The sequence below is a fragment of the Boleophthalmus pectinirostris genome, unplaced genomic scaffold, assembly GCF_026225935.1.
Source record: "Boleophthalmus pectinirostris isolate CB_2022bp ecotype Guang Dong unplaced genomic scaffold, ASM2622593v1 HiC_scaffold_1, whole genome shotgun sequence".
In the NCBI taxonomy this organism is placed as follows: domain Eukaryota; kingdom Metazoa; phylum Chordata; class Actinopteri; order Gobiiformes; family Gobiidae; genus Boleophthalmus; species Boleophthalmus pectinirostris.
Genome location: NW_026570970.1, coordinates 21,404,563 through 21,425,479, shown reverse-complemented (window position 1 = coordinate 21,425,479; position 20,917 = coordinate 21,404,563). Strand labels below are relative to the sequence as shown.

Sequence of the window (20,917 nt, the reverse complement as noted above, 5' to 3'; positions counted from 1 at the left end):
TATTCTGAATTTTAGTTGCTGAAATTTTAAGTGTACATTTTCAAAGTGTTCAAAATTCAAAATAATAAAAAAAAAAACACCTTTTAAATATTTTGCACAAATATTTGCAAGCCCTCAAATTCAACAGTCAAAATTCAGAGTGTAAAATTCACAGTGAAAAAAATTTTAGGGAAAGAACCAAGATGCCAAGGCAGAAGCAATCGATCCAAAGTGATCCGATCTAGGACAAACTGATTGGTCAGAATCAGCCTAATCAAAATAATCAACTCTTTAATTTCTTAAGTGTATACTCCCTCCACAGATGAAAACAGTCAATTCTGTGCTCCTCGCTCACACAGGATTGATTGCTTCTGCCTTAGTATCTTGGATCTTTGCTGTGAAATTATTCACTGCGAATTTTACACTCTGAATTTTAACTTTTGAATTTGAGGGCTTGAAAATGTCTGTGCTGAAGGTTTAAAAGGTGAAATATTTATTTTGAATTTAAAATATATTGGAAAAAATATGCTTAAAATTTCAGCAACTAAAATTCAGAATCAAAATAATTCATTTATTTTTACAGATTAAAAAAAATTCAAAGTGAGAAATTCAGTGGTATTTCAGATTCAAAATCTGATGGAACAAATTATCTTCAATACAGCTTTCATATATTGAATGATAAGTTGATATAGTATTTATCACAGCAGACTTATCTATAGCTCTTTTGTTTACTTTTTAATTATATTTTCCCTGATGCATCTCTGTGGACTATGTGTGTTTTGCTTTGTTGCAACTAAGATGGTGGATTTTGCAAATAATGTTCTATTTATGATGTTTGATACCTATCTCTATAAGATCATAAAAGACATTGAATATGTTTGGAAATGTAACTTATTGTCATATCATATTTCATATTATACCAATTTCTAAAACACCACATGTCCCTCCTGATCCTAAATAAGATGTTCCACTCTGTCACAGGTGTGTATCCTTATGGCCAGGGCAGCCTATTTTGAGAAAGCCATAATAATGTGAACAGCTCAAGTCTCAAAACGAAGTGTGACATTTGCATACACAGAGCTGCATCTGCCCCATCAGCCAATTAGTTTGACAGTGGGGAGATATACAGTGAGACAGGCCATTCTGACAGTCACACACCACTGCAGTTTAATGGTGCATTCACATATTTGTTAACGCCCTCAATGAGCCAGATATGCAATTTTACATTAACAGGACATTTCAACTGAAAGAGCCCAAAATAGACAGTTTGATCACACTTTATTCATGATCCCACCCGTATGTAGCCGAGAACATTTTATCCTCGGCACAAAAATATATGAGTCAGCTGAGTTTAACTGTGACTATAGTGTTTGTGTATGGGTGAGAAATCTATTATCGCATCAACAATGTCAAACAAATAATTGTTTACAAGCTGATAAATATTTTCAATTCCTGATTTTGAATAAATTACATAACTTCTCTCCAAAAAAAAAAGCAAACAAAAAAACTTGTGTATAACTTATTTATTAAATAACCTTCAAAAACATGCATTCTTAGTCTGAGCTTGCCTGACCAGCCAGTCCCTTCTACATTCTGTTAGAATCCAGAAAGGACTGGAAGTTTTGATGGTTCACACATCTCACTGATTGATTAATCCACCTGTCAATCACACCCTGTGAAATCAGGGAGACAGAATACAGCTCCCCATTCACTCTTCTTTGTAGAGTTTTGTCATTGCATGTGGTTCTGGCTCGTCAGGTAAACTCTGAGTGGGATCGCCTCTCCACAGACCAGATGGTCTGGAGTCATTAAATATTTGTCTTCATAAGTTAAATGCCTGAACATAGGCAAAACAATAATATATCTATGGATATGCACAAGTATATATGTATGTTAAGAGTCAATCCAAATCAAAACAGTCAAATGCAAAAAGCCTAGCAGGTGTAGTGCCTGAGAGCCCTTAGCCCAGAGTGTAATGTTCTTTTTTCCCCTTCCCTTGTTTCTGCGTATAGTCATGGTTTAAAAGTGGAAAATCCAATTGGTTTTTATAAAACGATTAATGTGCCTTGTCCAGTAACAGGTGCAAGCTGCTTTTTGGAACAAACTATCTAACCAGCTGCCACTCCCCAAGCCCTGGAGTGAAAAACAACAATTGTATTTCTCTTTATTGGAGCACACAGCTTAGTCACCACCAGCCTTTGATGAGAGGAAAGAGACAGGAGGCAGTCCCCCTTCTACAAAGTCAATATTTGCAACAATTAAGTAAAAGCAGGCGCTAGAACAGTCATCAATCACAAAACAAACAAATGAATGTGGGGCTAAATGAAATGTATGCCAGCTTATTGACTTGTGAAAACATGGATGTGCACTTGAGCTGTGTGGGGTTGTGCACGGGCTGGTCCCTCTGCGGCCCCTGTCTCGACCTGTCAGGGGTCCCTGCCTTTGACGCCGTCTGACTGAGGAAGTGACTGAAGTCTCTCCAACTGACAGACTTCACCTATAACACCCCTCTCCTTCTCCCAAACCATATGCCACTATCCTCATATCTCAGCTTTCAAAAGAAGAAGAAATAAAAATACTTACTACATACATGTGAAATACCTTTCAAATCAAGCAAAACATCATTACCTTTACAAAGTCCTAGCAGGGCTATCCTCCTCCAGCTATAGACTGCAAAGTATAAACTTACAGATGTTCACCCAGCAGCACGCTAATGGAGAGGCTGGACAAGTACGCCTAACTATTATTGATAGTAATATTAAACATGTAAAATAACCCCATATATTGAGATGCACAAAGTTTTCTTAGAGATTCCAATGAGATCCATTATCTTTTTGAACTTCTGGCTTTTTGAACTTTCTCCTTGTGTGCAACACCCTTGAGTGCTGCAGTTTTAGAGCTGCTCCAAAACACATATTTTGACTGCTAATCCATTTACACTGTTTCTAACATCAACTCTGAGGACAAAATGTTCACCTGCTGCAAGTATTTCCCAGCATCTAACATTCTGATGCTCAATTTTCTTTATCATCTGAGGCCTGATGGATGTGTTTTCCCTTTATAATATGCGTCTTCTGCAGAGTTTGACATTTAGGACTGCACTAATAAATTCCATGTGCATGCAAGGGGAACCCAGATGTTACTAAATAACTCTCCTTGTTTTTCTTAATGGATATATATCGGCAGAATGATTTTGTGTAGCCTGTGGAGGCCTGTGTGCCCATATGCAGATGATGTTTGCATCTTTGGATGTTCTCTTCTCAAACTGAGACAGGAGCGAGCCCTGAGGGATGCCACTCCATCTGCTGATTTCAGATCTTCATCCCAGAACATGTCTGTGTTTCCATGTTAAATGTTACTGTTTTATTTTGTTTGTGGCCAGACACAAATTCTTTCTTTTCACCTCACTTCAGACTGACTTCTGTTCTAATGTTCTACTTGTAAACTGAGTCTAATCAAAATCAATGCAAAAAGCTCTCTAATAAACTTTAGTTTCTTGTCTCAATAAATGCCTTAGCTCTCACAGAAGATAAATCCAGCATACAAACTAGCTCTCTGGAAGCACCATGTAAGAGAGGACAGAAGATTGGAAAGATAGACGTAGCATTTATAGTGAAAACATGGCTCAGTGCTGCACTTGCATCTGTGACGCAGGTTGTGACTTTGTGGCCCTGAGTGGTTTCTGAAATTGTTTGGCCAAAGATTGTATATAGGGACTACTTTGTACACGGACGCCAATCTGAAGGTCCATTTGTCCTGTGTATATGAGGCTGTCCCTCAGTGGGGTGGGGGTCTTGTCTCTAATAAGGCACAGGCCAGATTCATTGGCGTCCCATTTGGACACATTATCTCTCAGCAGTCTGATGTACGCCATGTCGCTCTGGCTTCATCACTTTCATTTACTTCTATTACAGTCCTGATCCAGCTTTTAGGCCTTTTCTTATGCACAACCTTCAGCCCACCTGCTTATCTATTTCTGACCACCTCTCTGATTGTCTTCACCAGTCTCATGTCTGTTTATATTGTTTGCAGACAGTATTTCAAAAGACATGTTTGAACATAAGTGCACCATAGAAAATGCAGTCATTTGGTGAAAAGAGGATGACAACATCTCTTCAGACACATTTTAAAGAGCACTGTCTCTTCCTGCTCTTATCAGTGATAAAAGTGTTGCTTGCATCACAAACCTCTTTGCATAATTTAGTGTCTGCTATTTGGGAACATTGCATGCATATGTATGATTCTAAATGTATGATAGTTACATTTATTATATTTATGCTAGGCTCAGTTAATTTTACTAGCGTCAAGCAGTTGCAGAGACCAGGAGAATTTATGGGCCCTAATTTGCAATATTAAAGAGTGCATTCCAATTGGCTGAGTCACAAGGCCAATACCATAACCAATAACCATAACTAGCACTGCCAATATTACACTAAGATTTTGTTTATAACTGACTCCTTGCTTTGTGACTGAAATTAATAACACTAATGATCAGATTTATTTAGGACACTCAAATTGTTGTCTTGTTTAGACAAGATTGGATTGAACTTTTTTGTGTGTATAGTTTTGTGTAGTGTGGAGAGAGGGGTGTTTTTGTTGTTGTTGTTTTTTGTTATGTAACTTTTCAAAATTGAAGAAAAAAGAATTGATATATTCTACTTTGTTTCACAGTTGTAAATGATCCCTAAGTCTATGCATTTAAATTGTGATACAATAATCAAGAGTCAATAGTAAATAAGGTGTGATTGAATGGGTGAACGTTGGACAGTACACAAATAATTGTTAAAAAAGTGTGATATTTTTTGTAATGATTTTTTCCATAATCCTACAACACCAGGCAATATATTTGACATAGGCCTATGTTATATACATATTTCCACTGAATAAAATCTATAGTAAACAAACAAACCAATAAATAAATAAATTGTGTCAAAGCATACAAAAACAGTATCCCATTTCAGTTACTAAAAGGCAGTGGAGACCTTCACATTGATTAGCTTAAACCGACTGCCAGTGTAGTGTAAAAAATACAGTGTGCAAATACAGCTGTTGGGTTGTTATTGATCACAGCTCTTCGACTTCTTTCAGAAATCCAGCGTTGCCAGGTGTGTTGGTCTGGGAGGGAGGAGCCTGAAGTGATGTGTGAGAAATAAGAAGAACAGTATCCTCGGGCCTTGAATTTGAGCTTTTGCTTTAGGTTTGCATTAATACTCCATCTGTTAAAGTAGATGTCTCTGTTACAGATGATCAATTTCCTAATTTACGTCGGGGTGAAGCGTACGAGCAAAAGGGTGCCTCTTAGATGTAAGAGTAATGGAGTGATTTCTTAATAATGTTGAGCACATTCCAAGAGTGTTACTTGATTAAGAAAGTGCTAAGCGAAATGCCTAATTGATGGTTTGATTAATTCTCCTCCCCGATCCAAGTTACTGAAATAGATGCAGTTCCTCTAGTCATTCAAGTCAAGGGAAATACCGAGTTACATCATTAATATATTTTTAATATTTCAACAGACTGAAGCTGTTTTGAGCAACAATAGGGCCTAAGTGAGGAACGTCTAGTTAATTACAGGGCTAGCTCAATGAAGCATTAATTTACTCACATTCAATCTATGAATTTAATTAAAATTTTGGATGAGTTTTAATTTTGAAAGGTCCACCAGTGTTTACCAGTGTGCCATTCTTTAGATCCATTGTGGTTTAAACAGAACAAGCAGAAGAACTAATGCATGAATGAAAAGTTACTACCTACAGTTCGTCATTCAGAAAGTTTGATTTAATGAAACTGGTTACATACAGTAGAAAAGGAATGCTAATTATTACACAATGTGAAGAAAATTAAGGATTTCCCTGATGTGTGGTCATGGTGTCAATAATAGTGAGTAATCGCAATCAATCTTCTCGCACTAACACTAATTCAATATTGTGACTTTCCTATTTTTTTCTTCTTAATAGGAATATCACTTGTAGTCTTCATTTAAACGCATATTCCAGCTTCATCATACTTGTGTTGTTATTACCGTTCATTACTTCCTCCTACCTGCTCATTTTCCCCTGGCTCTCCTCCCATCTCTTTGACATCTCATCTGTTTCGCTCTAGTCCTCTCTGTGAGCCTGTCCATTGTGCACAATCACTCGCTGCTTTAAATAACACTTGACCTGCCGTAGTCTGTTGTATGAGACCACTGGATCAAAAACTACACTTATTGGTTTGACTGTGCTGATGTGAGCTATATTTGCAACACATCTCTGGTAGTTATCCTGCCATATTTACAAGCAGTCTCAATGGGCTTTATTCACTTATAATGAACAATTTCACTCAAATAGCTCCCTATGAAGGTTTGGTTATTTTTTAGAATCGCCAAATCACAAATGTGCATGAATTGTATTTTAGGTTTGAAAATGATTTCTGCCTTTCATAAGCCAACCAAAACATAATTATTTTGCTTGCCCATCTGGGGAAAATGTTGAATAGTCACAGCAATTGGAGAGTACTCAAAATGACACTCCAAGCTTTACAACAAGCAGCCAGTCACTCACTGCTTAATTCAAGGTAGGTTTATCTTGCTCAAGGAGACACTGACAGATTGAACTGAGAGCTTGGCCTGTCACGATAAATTCTATATTGATTTATCCTTCAATATATGAAAGCTAGAACAATATATTTCTGGGATCAATATTTATCGTGTGTACAATTTTGTTGCAAAAATTAGGAGATTTGGGATATTTTTGATAAAATACAATACAATTTAGGCTGTAACAGGTTGAATATTAACTTCTATGGCTAATTATTCGTTCATTCTGTTACTATTTATTGTTAAAAATGATACTCTCTATTTAAAATGGCAGAGGCTGAGATTATCTTGCATTATTATTATTGTGCCAGTTTAATAAAGGGGTTTCAATATTATCATTTATCACAATATCTCTCTGTACAAATATATCGTGCTTCAAAATTTGTTATCATGACAGGCCTACTGAGAGCAGTGATTGCACTACCAACCTCACAGGACAATTTGCTACCTCCATTATCCGTGTTGTGCAACCTATTGAAATAATTCAACAGTTTTCAGTTGTGACATCCTATCACAAGTCCTTCCATATTCCACTTAATTTTAGACCAACCACATTCTTATAAAATGCCATGTTTTCTTTGTTTGTATGTCATGTAATCCGTGGATAAGAGTAAAAGGTGGTGATTGCTGACACCACAAAGGGCCTGAGCTCACCATCGATCATTACACCTGCCTGATACCTGGGGGGTAGGCAGCAGCACTTAGCACCACAGGGGAGCCACACACCTGAGACATAACAATGCTGCACTCGTAATCTCTACTACCCATATACTCCACAACAGTCTGATGCTACACATACATAGCCCTAAGCCAAAAACTGCACTTTTGGAAACACTTCAGTACTTAGTTTGCATCTGTAATGAGTCACAGAAATTATTAATATCGAATTATGAATCATATTGCCAAAAAATAAACACAAATTTCCCAGTAGTGCAAAGAAAATGTACACAGGATAAATACTGACCCCCACAAATCAGCAATTCAGCTTTCATATATTGAGCGATACATTAATATAGTATTTATCATGACAGGTCTACTTAAAGGTGCTCTCTATGTAGCTTTTTTCTAGAGGGAGGTAGGTTATCTGTTTGTCTCCATGGAGATGTGATTGCTTTGCCCTGAACGTTCCATCATATGGTATTAAACTTATCAATCTTGTAGCTGCTGTTTTCATTGTGTAAAATTACCTTGAAAAACATACATTACTCCTGTGAGTGAGGTTGCATGTTCATAGATCTAGCCTGCAACCTGGACTAGTAGTGGAGTCACCTACTCATGACCATGGAGATATTATTGCTTTTGCTTGTAATGTTTGACTGTATGGCAATAAATGTGTATTCTGCATGTATTCAATTAGATGTGTTTTAACCTGCAATTTGGTCAAGTGGAGTTACGTGATCATCACCACCACCAGAGATGGATGAATTAAAAGCAATTTGAACATTCCAGGCAAAGCAATAACTTCTGGACTTGGATACAAGCAGGTGGTGGTCCATGTTCTAGACAAGTTACAAAGTGAACCTTTAAATGTATTGAATAATAACAGAAGGAGGAGGGCGTGTGTGCTGTGTTCTAAAGGCCTGCCAGCAGTGAGAGAGGCGCAGAGATGGGAGATAATTTGACACTTATCAAAGCTGTTGAATAGAGAGGCTTTTTAATGTGAGTTGAGTTAATGGGATTACAGACAAAGAGTGTGTTATGTGTGATACAGAGGCTGGAGAAGTTGATGATGAAGTCTATGAGCAAACAGCAAGTCCATTTTCAAGAAGGGTAGAAAAGAAAATTTGAAAATGCATTATATTCTGAGAAAAGGCCTGAAAAATCAATTAAATAATGTGTGTCAAGTGACAAGTGGTGACTATCCAAATATTAAATGTTCTTCAAGGCACGACCCAGAAACATATAGCTGAAGTATCTTAAATAAAAGCACAACAACTATTTAGAAGTATATGGATTCTATTATATTGTATTAGATTTTCATTTATGTTTATGTCTAAAATATATTTGCCATTGCTTTGTACAAACAAATCTTGAGCATTGATTTACATAAACTGTATATATTCCAAGGAATATAGGAAGTGAGCATGGGCACGCTTCCAGTTCTATCAACTCCGGCTCCAATTCACTTTGTATTCAGAAAACTTTGCCCCTCTCTGTAATTGCTGATGTCAGTTTTGTCATTTTGGTCTTAAAATGTTTGTATCAACTCACGCTACATGACCCTGGTGTTTTTATTTCATTATTTTGTCTGTAAATAAATTCCTATTCCTAAAATAGCACTGAGCTTCAAATTCGCCCATATAACTGCTTCATGAGCATCATTTGAGTGGAGCCACTTCTTTATACAGCCTGTGTTGATGTATCACACTAAACCAAATTCAAGTTAAGGCTGGTCATTTATTTCAAATTTATTTGAATAGCCATATATATTTGTCATAGGCATCCACAGCTGATCATAATCCTCATTCAGTCATTTTAAAGAATATTATACTGACATAATTGTTATTGACATTAAAAATGATAATGGCATTTTTTACTTTACTGTTGAAACATAAGTAACAGCAACATTGGATCTAAACATACTGAGAGATCAAACTGCAATCTGATTAGGCCTGGTCCAAGTCCTACTCAATTAATGGGCCAATTGACTTGTATTCCCACACAGCTGCTGCCTGCTTTATAAGAGCGCATCACTTATCAACCATGCTCGGTATATGCAGGTCCACCATCTTGTGTACTTATTTCAAAACAAATAATAATAACTATAATGAAAATGTCATGTCTTGATTACAGAAAGCCCTGAATGCTAAGCTATTTAACAAATCTTGAGACTATGTGAGTGTTGCTCTGTGAAGAAGGTGGTGGCTGCAGCTCTTGTCATGAGGCGCCTCTATAAATAATAACCTTTTAACAAGTGTATGATTCAGCGGCTGTGATGTCAAACTGTGCTCTGATGCAACAATGGCTCTAAATCTACACTTGTATCTTATGTGTGGCCCCTGTGAATAACTCTAAAAACATGTGGAGTGAGAGACAAGCCATTAGCTCCATTGATGGGGTCTTGAGCCTGCAGTGATGAGAAAGGAATCAAAACATAAATGGGAGACTGCTGGTGTAATAGAAGAAGAGAAGCTCCTGGCTTAAAGGTGTACTCTGTAACTTTCCTGGAGAGGGTCTGTAACCTGTTTGTCTCCATGGAGATGTTAATGCTTTGGTTTAAATTGTCCACAGTATGGCATAATCTGTCTTGTGTTTTTTCAACTACAGGTGTTATTTATTGCTCAAAAATATTTTAAAAAAATGCATTAGTGTGAGTGGGGTCACCTTTCCATAAATTTAACCTGTAATTTGGCTTGCAAGTCTCCATAGAGATTCTTACATCTCTGGCTGGAAAAGTTACACAGTGCACCTTTACTTAGAATTGTGCATTTCTTATTAAAAATGCCAACTATTACTTTCATTATGTGAGTTAAAGGATCTTGCCTGGCCAAGCAACACTACACACTTTTTCTAAACTACAAAGAGACTTGCAGTCTGGGTACTGGTCTTATCTCCCAGTTCAGAAGGGCATATGGATAATATAATCCAATCATAAAAACACATAGTGCGTCAAATATGGCCGCTTACAAGGAAAAGAAAAAAAAGAATATGATTTTGTAAGCCCGTCACGTTATCGCTCAATACATGTTAATGGAACGATAATTTTCGGGGTCAGTATTTGTCATTGAGATTTTTTTCTTTGTACTAGTGGGAAACTTTTTGTTATTTTTCTATTCCAAGATTCAATTTTAACTATAGATTGTTCAATAAATAACTTCTACAACTCATAATATACAAACTAATTACTAAAGTGCTTAATTATTTTATTCTTATTTACTGTGGTTCATATTTTTTTCACCATATTGCACATTTAAAATTGTTTTTTGGAGAATAAATGTACTTCAGGCTATTGTATCAGTGCCGTAAATTAGTTTCAATATTATAATTTATTGTCTTTTTTTTTTTTTTTTTTTTCAAGAATTTATCGTAATTTGAATTTTATTATTGTGACAGGACTATGATTTTGTTTGAAATGATCAGAGACCAATAAATGAGCTTGCTGGTTCCCAATCTCCCACTGAAATAAACAATTTTGACTTTTTTTTATCACCAAGATATTGTATGAGAGAAATATCCTATGTAGTATTGTTTATGACTAAGATAAGTGACTCAACAAAGTAATAAAAAAAAGCTATAAGGATTTCAAGTGAGATTGCTTAAAAGGCCTACATTATGCTATTTTTATCTATTATAATGTTTCCTTAACACAAACATACCTGGAGTTTTGTTTGTTTCAGTTACACTTGTTTAACACACAAGGCCTGCATATTTAAGCCGACTTGTTCTCTCAAACAGAAAACACTCTGTTCCACCTTGTGATGTCACGTGGTAATACAGGAAGTGCTCCACTGTGTTTTTAAACTCCCTACACCTTCACTAGAATCACTTATGTGTTTTCAGTCCTTAAGTTACCAAGCTCTACTGAACAAAAAGATAAAGATTGCTCTTCACTTGAAAACTACCTTTTCATGACATCACAATGTGGAACAGAGCATCTGGAGTTATAGACAGTCTCAAGTTTACTGAGACACGTGTAAATGAAACAAAACAAAACTCCATGTATGTTTTTGATGAGGTAACAACATTATAACATGACTTAAAGCTAACAAGAGTCAATTTCGTGCAATAGAGGCAATTCAGTGTCACATTATTTACTATACAGTTGTGCTAACAGCTACATGTGTTTTTACCTCATTCAATTCTACTCTCTCAATGGAAAGATCTCCAAGCTACACAGCGCGCCTTTCGCCCCCACACCATCATCCCCTCCACTGACAACCAGAAAGGGCACCATGAATTCTCGACATCCATGCTAGTTAATTACAAAGACTGCACATGATGCACTGCTGGAGATGTATAATTATCGGCACCTCGGCAAATGGTAGCCCTGCTTTGTGGCATAGAAAAAGGAAAATAGCATGGCTTACAGTGATGACTTTGCTATGGGACTGTGATGGCGGACTTATCATGAAAAGCTATTGTGTCATTTGCATAGTGTGGTTTTGATGTGCAGAGTGCAGGGGGTGGGTTGGTGATCGTAAAATACATGATTATACTGTTAAAACAAATCGGATCACTTTAATGTCTGGGATGTGTTTTACAATTAAATAAAACCATAAATGCTAGAAGAAAATAATAGAGATAGTTGAGCATCAGAGGATGGGGGACATAAGTGATAATAAATTCAACACTGTCTTTTACTATCACCAAAATAGTTTTTTATATTGTAAAATATATGTACCATTTTAAAATGTAGTGACGTAGAAGTAAAACAGGCAATGTTTTACAGTTGAAATGTACAGTGTTTTAATTGTAATTCATGTTGCATGTTTCCAATTGTCAAATCAAAAACCTTGGACAGCTGATTGAGATATGTCATAAAGTTACGCTTGTTCCAGATCAACAAAAATCAACTTGCAATCAAATAAAACTGCTTAAGTACAACACAGGTCACACACTAAGTCCTTTTTGTCCAATAGCTCCATATTTCAAGATAGAAATAGAGCAATGCAACAGATACTAGGCCTACACAGGCTGTGGTCATGGAATCAGGTTTGAATGGGCCGCAGAATGCTGCTAACAAATCCACAAGTATATAAACCATCAACTAAATGTCAATTTAAAAATAAGAACTAAAGCAAATGCAAGACAACAAAAAACTAATTATTACGCATATAGGAACACAGCTTAAGTCAACAGCTGTACCAATCAATAAATAGCCTTACCTGGAAATATAATATAATATAATGAAAATGTTTACTTTTACTAGTGTGGTGGTGAGCAGAGATAGAGTAACCCTTACTAGAATATTCTGCAGCAAACCATTTGTTCACCAAACATGCCACACAGGCGACAGACAATGAAAGCAAGTGTTAAAACTGGTGAGAGAAGTCACTTGACAATGCACCAAGCAGACAAATCTGCACCAATTAACTCAAATGTATGTAAACATGTTGTAAATGTATTTATTTAGGAATAAATAACTTGTTGCATTTTATTAGGTGAATACATTACAAAGAAACAGTGTGGTTGCTACTCACGAGTGCCATCAAAGCGTGTGGCGATGGTATCCAAGAAGGTGTTCTGCGGGGCCAGGAGCCCCCGCATCACCGGCATCCTGCTCCGGGTCGACTGGGTCCTCCTGTTCCGGCGCCCAGGGGCAGCGCTGGACTCCTCAGACCCGAAACCAGACCCGAAACCCGGCAGGAACCGAGAGGTGCCCGGTGCGCATCCCAGCCCCTGGAGAAGCGCACCGATCCGAGATACGCGCGGTGGCTCCACCTTGGCACCGCGGGGGTTGTGACCATAATCAACTCAGCGGAGAGCGAGTAACAACCTCGGGCTGCACCTGAGCACCACTCAACGGGGAGGAGACACGGAAATTAAAATCAAATTGCAAGTGCTCGCGCGCTCTGCTGCATGAGATGATGGAGGAAGGATAGAGCGGCTGCAAGTTTTGGTGCTGATGGTGCGTCGTGGAGTCAGTGTTAAAGCTCCTCCTCGTCGCTCTCTCTCCTCCTGCACATATAGGTCCTACATGAACACACTCCCTGGTTGCATGGATTTTACCACAACTGATAGCAGATGCACAGTCACATGACTCCTTTCAGATCTCCACGCTGTCCCTGTTCAAAGTGGAGGTGGAGGGGGACAACAAAGAGATGCTTTTAGGGAACAAGAGGCCGTGCCCCGGACGATACCCCTGTGTTTAATTATTAACACAACCCCATTTACGCACAGAATCTGGCTGCTGTCCTACAGCCTAATAAAGACTATTAGCTTAACTAAATGATCAAACGCCAAAGACTAATCAAATAGATTTCAGGGGGCCTAAATACAACCAAAAATATACAATAAAGCGTTTATGAAAGCCAAAAACTTCCTTAGCATGTTCACATATTTACTTACCGAGCGCACGACAACTCAGTGTGCTTTGTTCTCGGCTCTCCTCAGGACCACATGGCACCGTGCAGCTCCTGAGTCTGAAAGGGAGAGTGGTCTGCACAGTGTAGTGATTTCCTGCTCTCTACTGGCCGATGTGTATACTGCATGTTAAGACACGCACAGAAGGGTAAAGTTTTGTAAAAATGAATTTGCCCCGTTAAAAAAGGTAAGTGACTGCTAAAAACACCATGCTATGCCATTTTACTGACAAGGCTAATTTAGTGTTCAGTATTGTACCATACTTCCTCTAAGTAGCCTGAGTTCAATAAACAATTTGCACATTAGGTCATACAAGCAAAATTTAGTTTTATTAACATTTAGCTTAAAAAAAACTATTTGTTTAAGAATAATGTTAGTATATATATATATATATATATATATATATATATATATATATATATATATATATATATATATATATATATATATATATATATATTTTTTTTTTTTTTTTTTTTTTTCTAAAAAATACATAAATAAATACTGGTGTAAATAAATTAATACCAATAATTTCAAAATCATTTATTTAGTGAATCATAAAGTTTGTCTAATAAGTCTAATACGAATATAATAATAATGCTGAAATGCAATTTGAGCCCTGGAATGATCATGTGCAGAGAAGGAGGGACATGACATAAGCTGGAGATTGTTTTTGATCAGTAGACGAGGACCAAATGGGCAGAAGATTTCAATAGAAATGAATGAATGCAATAATTGTGTATTGTCCCTCCTTAGATAACCATAGATAACCCAGACGGTGGCGCGGTCCTCTCTGATTGGCTGCTGCGCTTACTCCTCTTTTCTGATTGGCTGTGAGCACGTCTGTACCCGGAGAAGGAAGCCGGGTACCTGACGTTCCCTTCTCCACGGGTCCATTCAGCCCGCTGCACATCTCGGATATTGTACTGCCTCCGCTCCTCTCTCAGTTTTATCTACAAAGTGAATTTGGTAAGACTCTAGCTAACCCACTCTGTTATTTCTTGATGTAACCGAAGCAGGAAGTAAAAGGTCTATATATTTAGCTCTTTTGGCGTTAGCTTCAAACAGTCATACATCGTGTTCTTGCCTTGGTTAATAGATGTCTGAGCTAAGATTATAGAGAGCTCATACAAGTCTTCGATGGCCTGCGTTTATGACACTTCATCCATTGTGTAATTTGATACTTCTAGGCGTCTTTGTCCAGATAGATCCGTGTTCAATATCTGCTAGCTTGCTAACTTGACAGACTGCTTCTTTTTTTTTTTTTTTTTCCAGTTTTAGTCCCCTCCCCATCATGTTATAGTCTACACTCTTGTGCAATATCTAGTGTCTCCAACAGGCTACGTAGAAGTGGGCTTAGAAGTTTTCTGCTACCCAGAACCTGCTCTGAACAGGTTTCTCAAATTACAAACATTTCTAGCTTCAACTCAGGGGGACTTGTCAAGCTTGGCTAATGGCTAAGAGGATCACGAGATTATTTTCTAGCAATGCAGTGCTGAGTCATTGCTTATCTGTATATTCTTACAACTTTTGTTCAGTGGCACAATATCACATTGTAATATTCATTTTGCATTCATGTCATGCAATTCACTAGTAACATTACAAATAATAAATTAACTCATAACTCATGGTAGGAGACAGTGCTGTTATCTGATATAAAAAGTAACCTAGACCAACCACTACAGCTGATACCGAGATCAGTCCTGTAAATGGAAAGTTTGATATTTTGTAATAGCTGATATATAAAGTATGTTCATGTTTGTTTATTTGTTACACCACAGGCTCAAAGATGTCTCAGAAGATCAAGGCCGGTGCAGTGGTGGAGATGCAGGGAGATGAGATGACCAGGGTCATTTGGGAGCTCATCAAAGAGAAGCTCATCCTCCCCTACCTAGAACTGGACATGCACAGGTAAACAGCCCTGTGTAATTACCCCATGCTGTCAGGTGGGCTGCTGTGATCACACAAGAAACTGTCAGGGGGAATAATGCTCTCTGATTGGGTTAAGGTTACAAATGTTCCAGGCTACACTGGGGCTTCATATTTTGCTTGCATCTGTTATACATGTCTGTAAAGGACATTTCATCATCATTTAATCACTGTCATTTTGAAATATATACTTTTGTGTTATTCTGTTTAATGTAGAAAACACAATTGTAATGGATTCTCTAAAATTAATTTTTTCATGTTACAGAAGTTAATCATTAGTTTGATTGTAGATTTTGCAATAGGTGTTTCTAGACTATAACAGATTTACAGATCAAATAACCACTGATAAAGCAACAGCAAGCCCTGATCATTTGAACATAACACAACTGTATGCACTGTATAATATTTGCTGGAAATAAATCCATGCAGTGTTGAACATCTTAATTGCAATATGTATGAGTCAAGCACAACTGAACATGTTTTACTAAAATATTGTCTCCTTAGTCTGGGTTTGTTTGGCTGCACTGGGCCTGCATTACATGACTGGGTTGGTGTTCACAATGAACCAATCTGGGTGAAAGGTTACGGCAGCTTTTAAACAAAGCCAGTGAGAGCTTAAAGAAGCTCTGGTTACAAAATTAATTAGCACTTCCTCTATGGTTGACCCAACTCTGAACTGAAATTATGTGATTCAAGTTCAACAGGAAAAAGAAGCAGTCTGTTTTTGTCCATCTTATCTGTCCATCAGTTGTGCAATTTGTTCTTAGATTCTTTTTTTGGCTATCAGTCAAAACTTTGGACATTATCTCATTCAGTGCTTTTTCTATATGTTCTTTTCAACATTTTATATTCTTATAGAAGACATCAGATGTATTAAGTAATATATGTGGAATTATTTAGAAAAGAAAAATAATTATTAAATGATATTTTTTTATTTGTATATATTATATTCAAATCCTCAAATTAGTCACCCTTTGCTTTGTTGAAAAATATTTGTTAGTTGATGTTTTTTCTTTACTAAATAATTCCATATATCTTGCCCCCGATATTTGATGTTTTCCGTATGTATATAAAATTTAGAAAGTAGTAAGAAAGAAAAAAAAAAAAAAAAAACATTGAATGAGAGGGCGTGTCCAAACTTTTGAATGGTGCTGTTTAAATATACAGTCAAGAGTTTGGACACACCCTCTTATCCTTTTTTTTTTTTTTTTTTTACTTGTTTCTACATTTTAGATACACGCATAAGATATATTTACTTTTTTCTTTCAAGTAAAAAACATATCTTGTCATGTTGTCTGCACTGAAATGAATCATGGGATATGTAGTTCCCTATGTTTATAAGCTGTTGCTACTATAAAATCATGCATTTAAGCAAAGGAACTTGTTGATATTTTATAACAGCCCACGATATTATTGTGAGACTTTTGACAATACGATATCACGATATTTCAGTTATTGTTACATCCCTATTGCTATATAATTCCATACATCTTACTTCATATATTTGATACTTCTGTATGTATAACAAATGTAGAAAGTAGAAAACATATAGGAAAAAAACAAAAAAAAACTAAACACTGATTGAGAGGGTGAGTCCGAACTTTTGACGGGTAGTGTCACATAATAGGACATAGTGTCTAGACCATAACTCTTAAGGAAATTACCATAAAACAAAATTTTTGAATACAACATTTTATGTTTTATGATCTGGGACCATCCATTAAGTGTCCTTGAAGAACTTCACATTGCTGCTACAGAGACAAAGTGTAATTATGTATTATTAAGCTCTTTTTTCACATAGAAAATAAAATGTTGTTTGTAAATGTTATATTATATACATTAATTTGACTTGTTTTCTTTATTCTCAATAGCTTTGACCTGGGCATGGAAAACCGAGATGCAACAAATGACCAGGTTACCATAGAGGCAGCGGAGGCAGTGCGTCTCTACAATGTGGGAATCAAGTGTGCCACCATCACCCCAGACGAGAAGAGGGTGGAGGAGTTCAAACTGAAGCAGATGTGGCGTTCTCCTAATGGGACCATCAGGAACATTCTGGGAGGGACAGTGTTCAGGGAAGCCATTATCTGTAAGAACATCCCCCGCCTGGTGCCCGGTTGGATCAAGCCCATCATCATTGGCAGGCACGCCCATGGAGATCAGGTATGCTGCTTTTTATATAATGCACCTACAATTTACAGTTTTAGAAAATTATTGAATTATAGAGAATTATTTGAATTATTTAAGCTATTATTTTTGATATTATATGAATGATAAGTTAGTACTTAAGTAGTTAGGACTACTTTCTACTAGATTCTCTTTAGTCATCAAAGATGACAAATTATAATTTGTATGTTTTTCTAGAAATGTGTGTTATAAATAAAAACACAGCAGCTGTTCTAATATCATGTACCGGTATATATATATAAAAGATATGACAGAAACATAAAGGCTCCTTTTTGTTACAGTCTCCAGGTGACGACTAGTGGATATGAAACATTTTAGTGTTGTCAGGAGTAGCTTGGTCAATAATTATCATCTGCTCATTGATGTTCTTTGTCCTGTGTCACACAGACAGGGAGTTTATGGCTTCGTGCCAAAGTCAACAACTCTTTCTGGGGGAAAGAGGAATAGCTGATTACATAATACCATGTGCATCGCATACGGACTAGCTCTAATGGCATCTAATTAAGTTATACTCACTGCATTTATTAAGGAGATTTGGATCATGAGCTCTATCATCAAATAAGTAAAAGTCTTGAATTCTGGTCTTATCACTTTACAATTTTTCTATTTTATTTTGTTTCTAGTACAAAGCCACAGACTTTGTGGTGCCTGGGCCCGGGAAAGTTGAGATGACATACACACCCACTGAAGGAGAGCCAGTCAAGTTTTTAGTTCATGATTTTCAAGGTAAGAAAATAATGTTCATGGTTAATAAGGTTAAAATGGTTTGTGTGACTTACTTTGTTTTTGGTGATTGCAGGCACAGGTGGTGTTGCTTTGGGTATGTACAACACTGATAAATCCATCAGGGACTTTGCGCACAGCTCTTTCCAGATGGCCCTAAACAAAAGCTGGCCTCTTTACCTCAGCACCAAGAACACCATCCTTAAGAAGTATGATGGCCGATTTAAGGACATCTTCCAGGAGATCTATGAGAAGTAAGCGCACATTTTCTTTTTGAGTATTGGTAGTCAAACCATTTTGACTAATCCAATGTTTTTCATAGGGAATACCGAGCTCAGTTTGATGCTAAAGGGATCTGGTATGAGCACAGACTGATTGACGATATGGTTGCCCAGGCCATGAAGTCTGAAGGGGGTTTTATTTGGGCCTGCAAAAACTATGATGGAGATGTGCAGTCCGATTCAGTTGCTCAAGGTTAGTGAAAACCGAGGTGAATGAATTTGTTAACTCACATACACACTGTCAAAACACCGTCACGTGCAGTGGTCAAGCAGGGGACTTGATTATCTTTTGTGTCTATCACACTAGGAGGAGACCATTGATCTTAACTGCAGAATGAGTATCTCTCATTGGTCACATTGCCTACATTTTTTTAATTTAAAATGTAATATTGTTCCTCAAATTTTGACGAAACAAGAATTACATAACTGTACAAAGTAGAAATAAAAAATAAAAAAATTAAACTGTTGTAGACATGTACAGTACATTTAAAAAAAAATGTTCCACAGCTTGCCTTACATCATTCACTCACCTCAACATCCCTCACTACCAACATTCTTTAATCAAAAAAACCTTTGGTATTTCTTACATTATTTGTGACTATTGTACTCTGCTCTTGTCTTACTGAATCTTGTAGCCTTCATGTGAGTCTCTCTAAAACTTGCAGTGTTCCTAAACTGGAAGTTGAGATATTTCATGTTCATATTATTTTAGGTTACGGCTCCCTGGGTATGATGACCAGTGTTCTGATCTGTCCTGATGGTCGAACAGTAGAGTCCGAGGCGGCTCATGGTACAGTGACTCGACACTACAGACAGCACCAGCAGGGCAAAGAAACTTCCACTAACCCTATAGGTAACAATGTTTGTGACCTAAAAGAATTGCTGCCACTGCATACATAATTATAAACAAAAAAATATATGTCTGTTTTTACAGCCTCAATCTTTGCCTGGACACGAGGACTGCTCCACAGAGCCACGCTGGATAACAATAAGGAGCTGAAGTATTTTGCAGAAGCTCTGGAAGCAGTTTGCATTGAAACTATTGAAGCTGGTTTTATGACCAAAGACTTGGCGATCTGCATTAAAGGGCTGCCAAAGTAAGTTTCAGTACATTTGTATGCATACAAATATTTTAAAATATTTGTATTATTATATTATGGAACACTGGATATTGTGAATTTTGAAATTGTAACCTATTGCTTAGGAGTGGTCATTTATTAATTCATAATTCCAGGCTGGGTCATTTTAACCATTGTAATTTAAATATATTTTTGGATGATCATTATTAAAGTAATCTGCTAAAAAGTGGCTAATTTTATGCCCTCTTGTATTTCAAGTGTGACACGTGCCGACTACTTAAACACCTTTGAATTTCTGGATAAACTGGCTGAGAACCTGAAGGCGAAGATGGCCAACCAGCCCAAGCTGTGATCATACTCATACAATAGAAGGACACACAAATCAAGATCATCCACACATTAACATCATTCCTAGAGCTACAAACCCATGGTGAAACTGAGATCAACTCTGAGACTGAGGAAGAAAACCGTCCAGCAAACAGTGCCTTGTCCAGAAGAAGAGGAAAGAGAGGTGACTACTTAAAGCCCAATGTCCTGGTATACCTCATAACTGTCACAAAACCATCACAAGGGGACCCATTTTAAGACCTGATTCCATTTTGGAAATATCTTGTTCACTGTCTGTTTCAAATTGGATAAAATGACTGATAATGTAATATCTAAAAATACACTACATTATCCTTAATAACTTTTGTCAGTGCCATAGATATACAAACCGATTTGGTGTATTTTTTAACACTGTTTACAAAGCATTACTAGCACAGACAATGTGACTTGCTTTTAAACTGTTGATATTTATTTGTCCTTCATTATTTGGTTGTATGTATGTGTAATATGCAGTATCTCTGTAACTCACAACCTGCCATAGAAGTGTCCTCTTGTCCCAACTCCCGGTATGTAAACAAATTTATTGCAATTTCTGATTATTGCCTCATAAACGTTTATTTGTTTGTTTGTTGTCTTTTCTGGTTTTACATAATATGATGTAACAATAACTTTGTTTTACTAAGAAGCCATTGCAGTTTAGTTTTTTTATTTCAAATGAGAAAAAGTGCTAACAATTCAGTACAATAAAATGGAAACAGAAAGCAAAACACGTGTCCATTTGTTGTTGCTTTATAAGTGCATTAAAAGAAAAATGG

General features: G+C 36.8%; 2 protein-coding genes across 2 annotated transcripts in view; one reads left to right on the top strand and one right to left on the bottom strand.

Moving 5' to 3' along the window:
* kcnh3 (potassium voltage-gated channel, subfamily H (eag-related), member 3) overlaps positions 1–12,769 on the bottom strand; it is a 106,170-nt gene extending 93,401 nt beyond the window's left edge. Inside the window, exon 1 of the mRNA XM_055149234.1 lies at positions 12,694–12,769. Coding sequence (XP_055005209.1) covers positions 12,694–12,769 — 76 coding nt within the window. The remainder of the gene's footprint in view (positions 1–12,693) is intronic.
* A 1,644-nt stretch (positions 12,770–14,413) lies between these two features.
* On the top strand, positions 14,414–20,869 carry idh1 (isocitrate dehydrogenase (NADP(+)) 1). Its single transcript, XM_020936216.2, has 9 exons — positions 14,414–14,545; positions 15,358–15,487; positions 17,377–17,668; positions 18,316–18,418; positions 18,492–18,669; positions 18,738–18,889; positions 19,409–19,549; positions 19,631–19,793; positions 20,034–20,869. The coding sequence occupies exons 2-9, from the start codon at positions 15,366–15,368 to the stop codon at positions 20,125–20,127; spliced, it is 1,245 nt and encodes a 414-aa protein (XP_020791875.1). The 5' UTR covers positions 14,414–14,545; positions 15,358–15,365; the 3' UTR covers positions 20,128–20,869.
* Positions 20,870–20,917: the final 48 nt, after the last annotated feature.

Bases quoted from the DNA above. Each gene is read 5' to 3' on its own strand.
- idh1 (XM_020936216.2), top strand. From the start codon at position 15,366: ATGTCTCAGAAGATCAAGGCCGGTGCAGTGGTGGAGATGCAGGGAGAT. The intron at 19,550-19,630 runs GTAACAATGTTT...CTGTTTTTACAG, and splicing joins AACTTCCACTAACCCTATAG to CCTCAATCTTTGCCTGGACA. The intron at 19,794-20,033 runs GTAAGTTTCAGT...TTGTATTTCAAG, and splicing joins TGCATTAAAGGGCTGCCAAA to TGTGACACGTGCCGACTACT.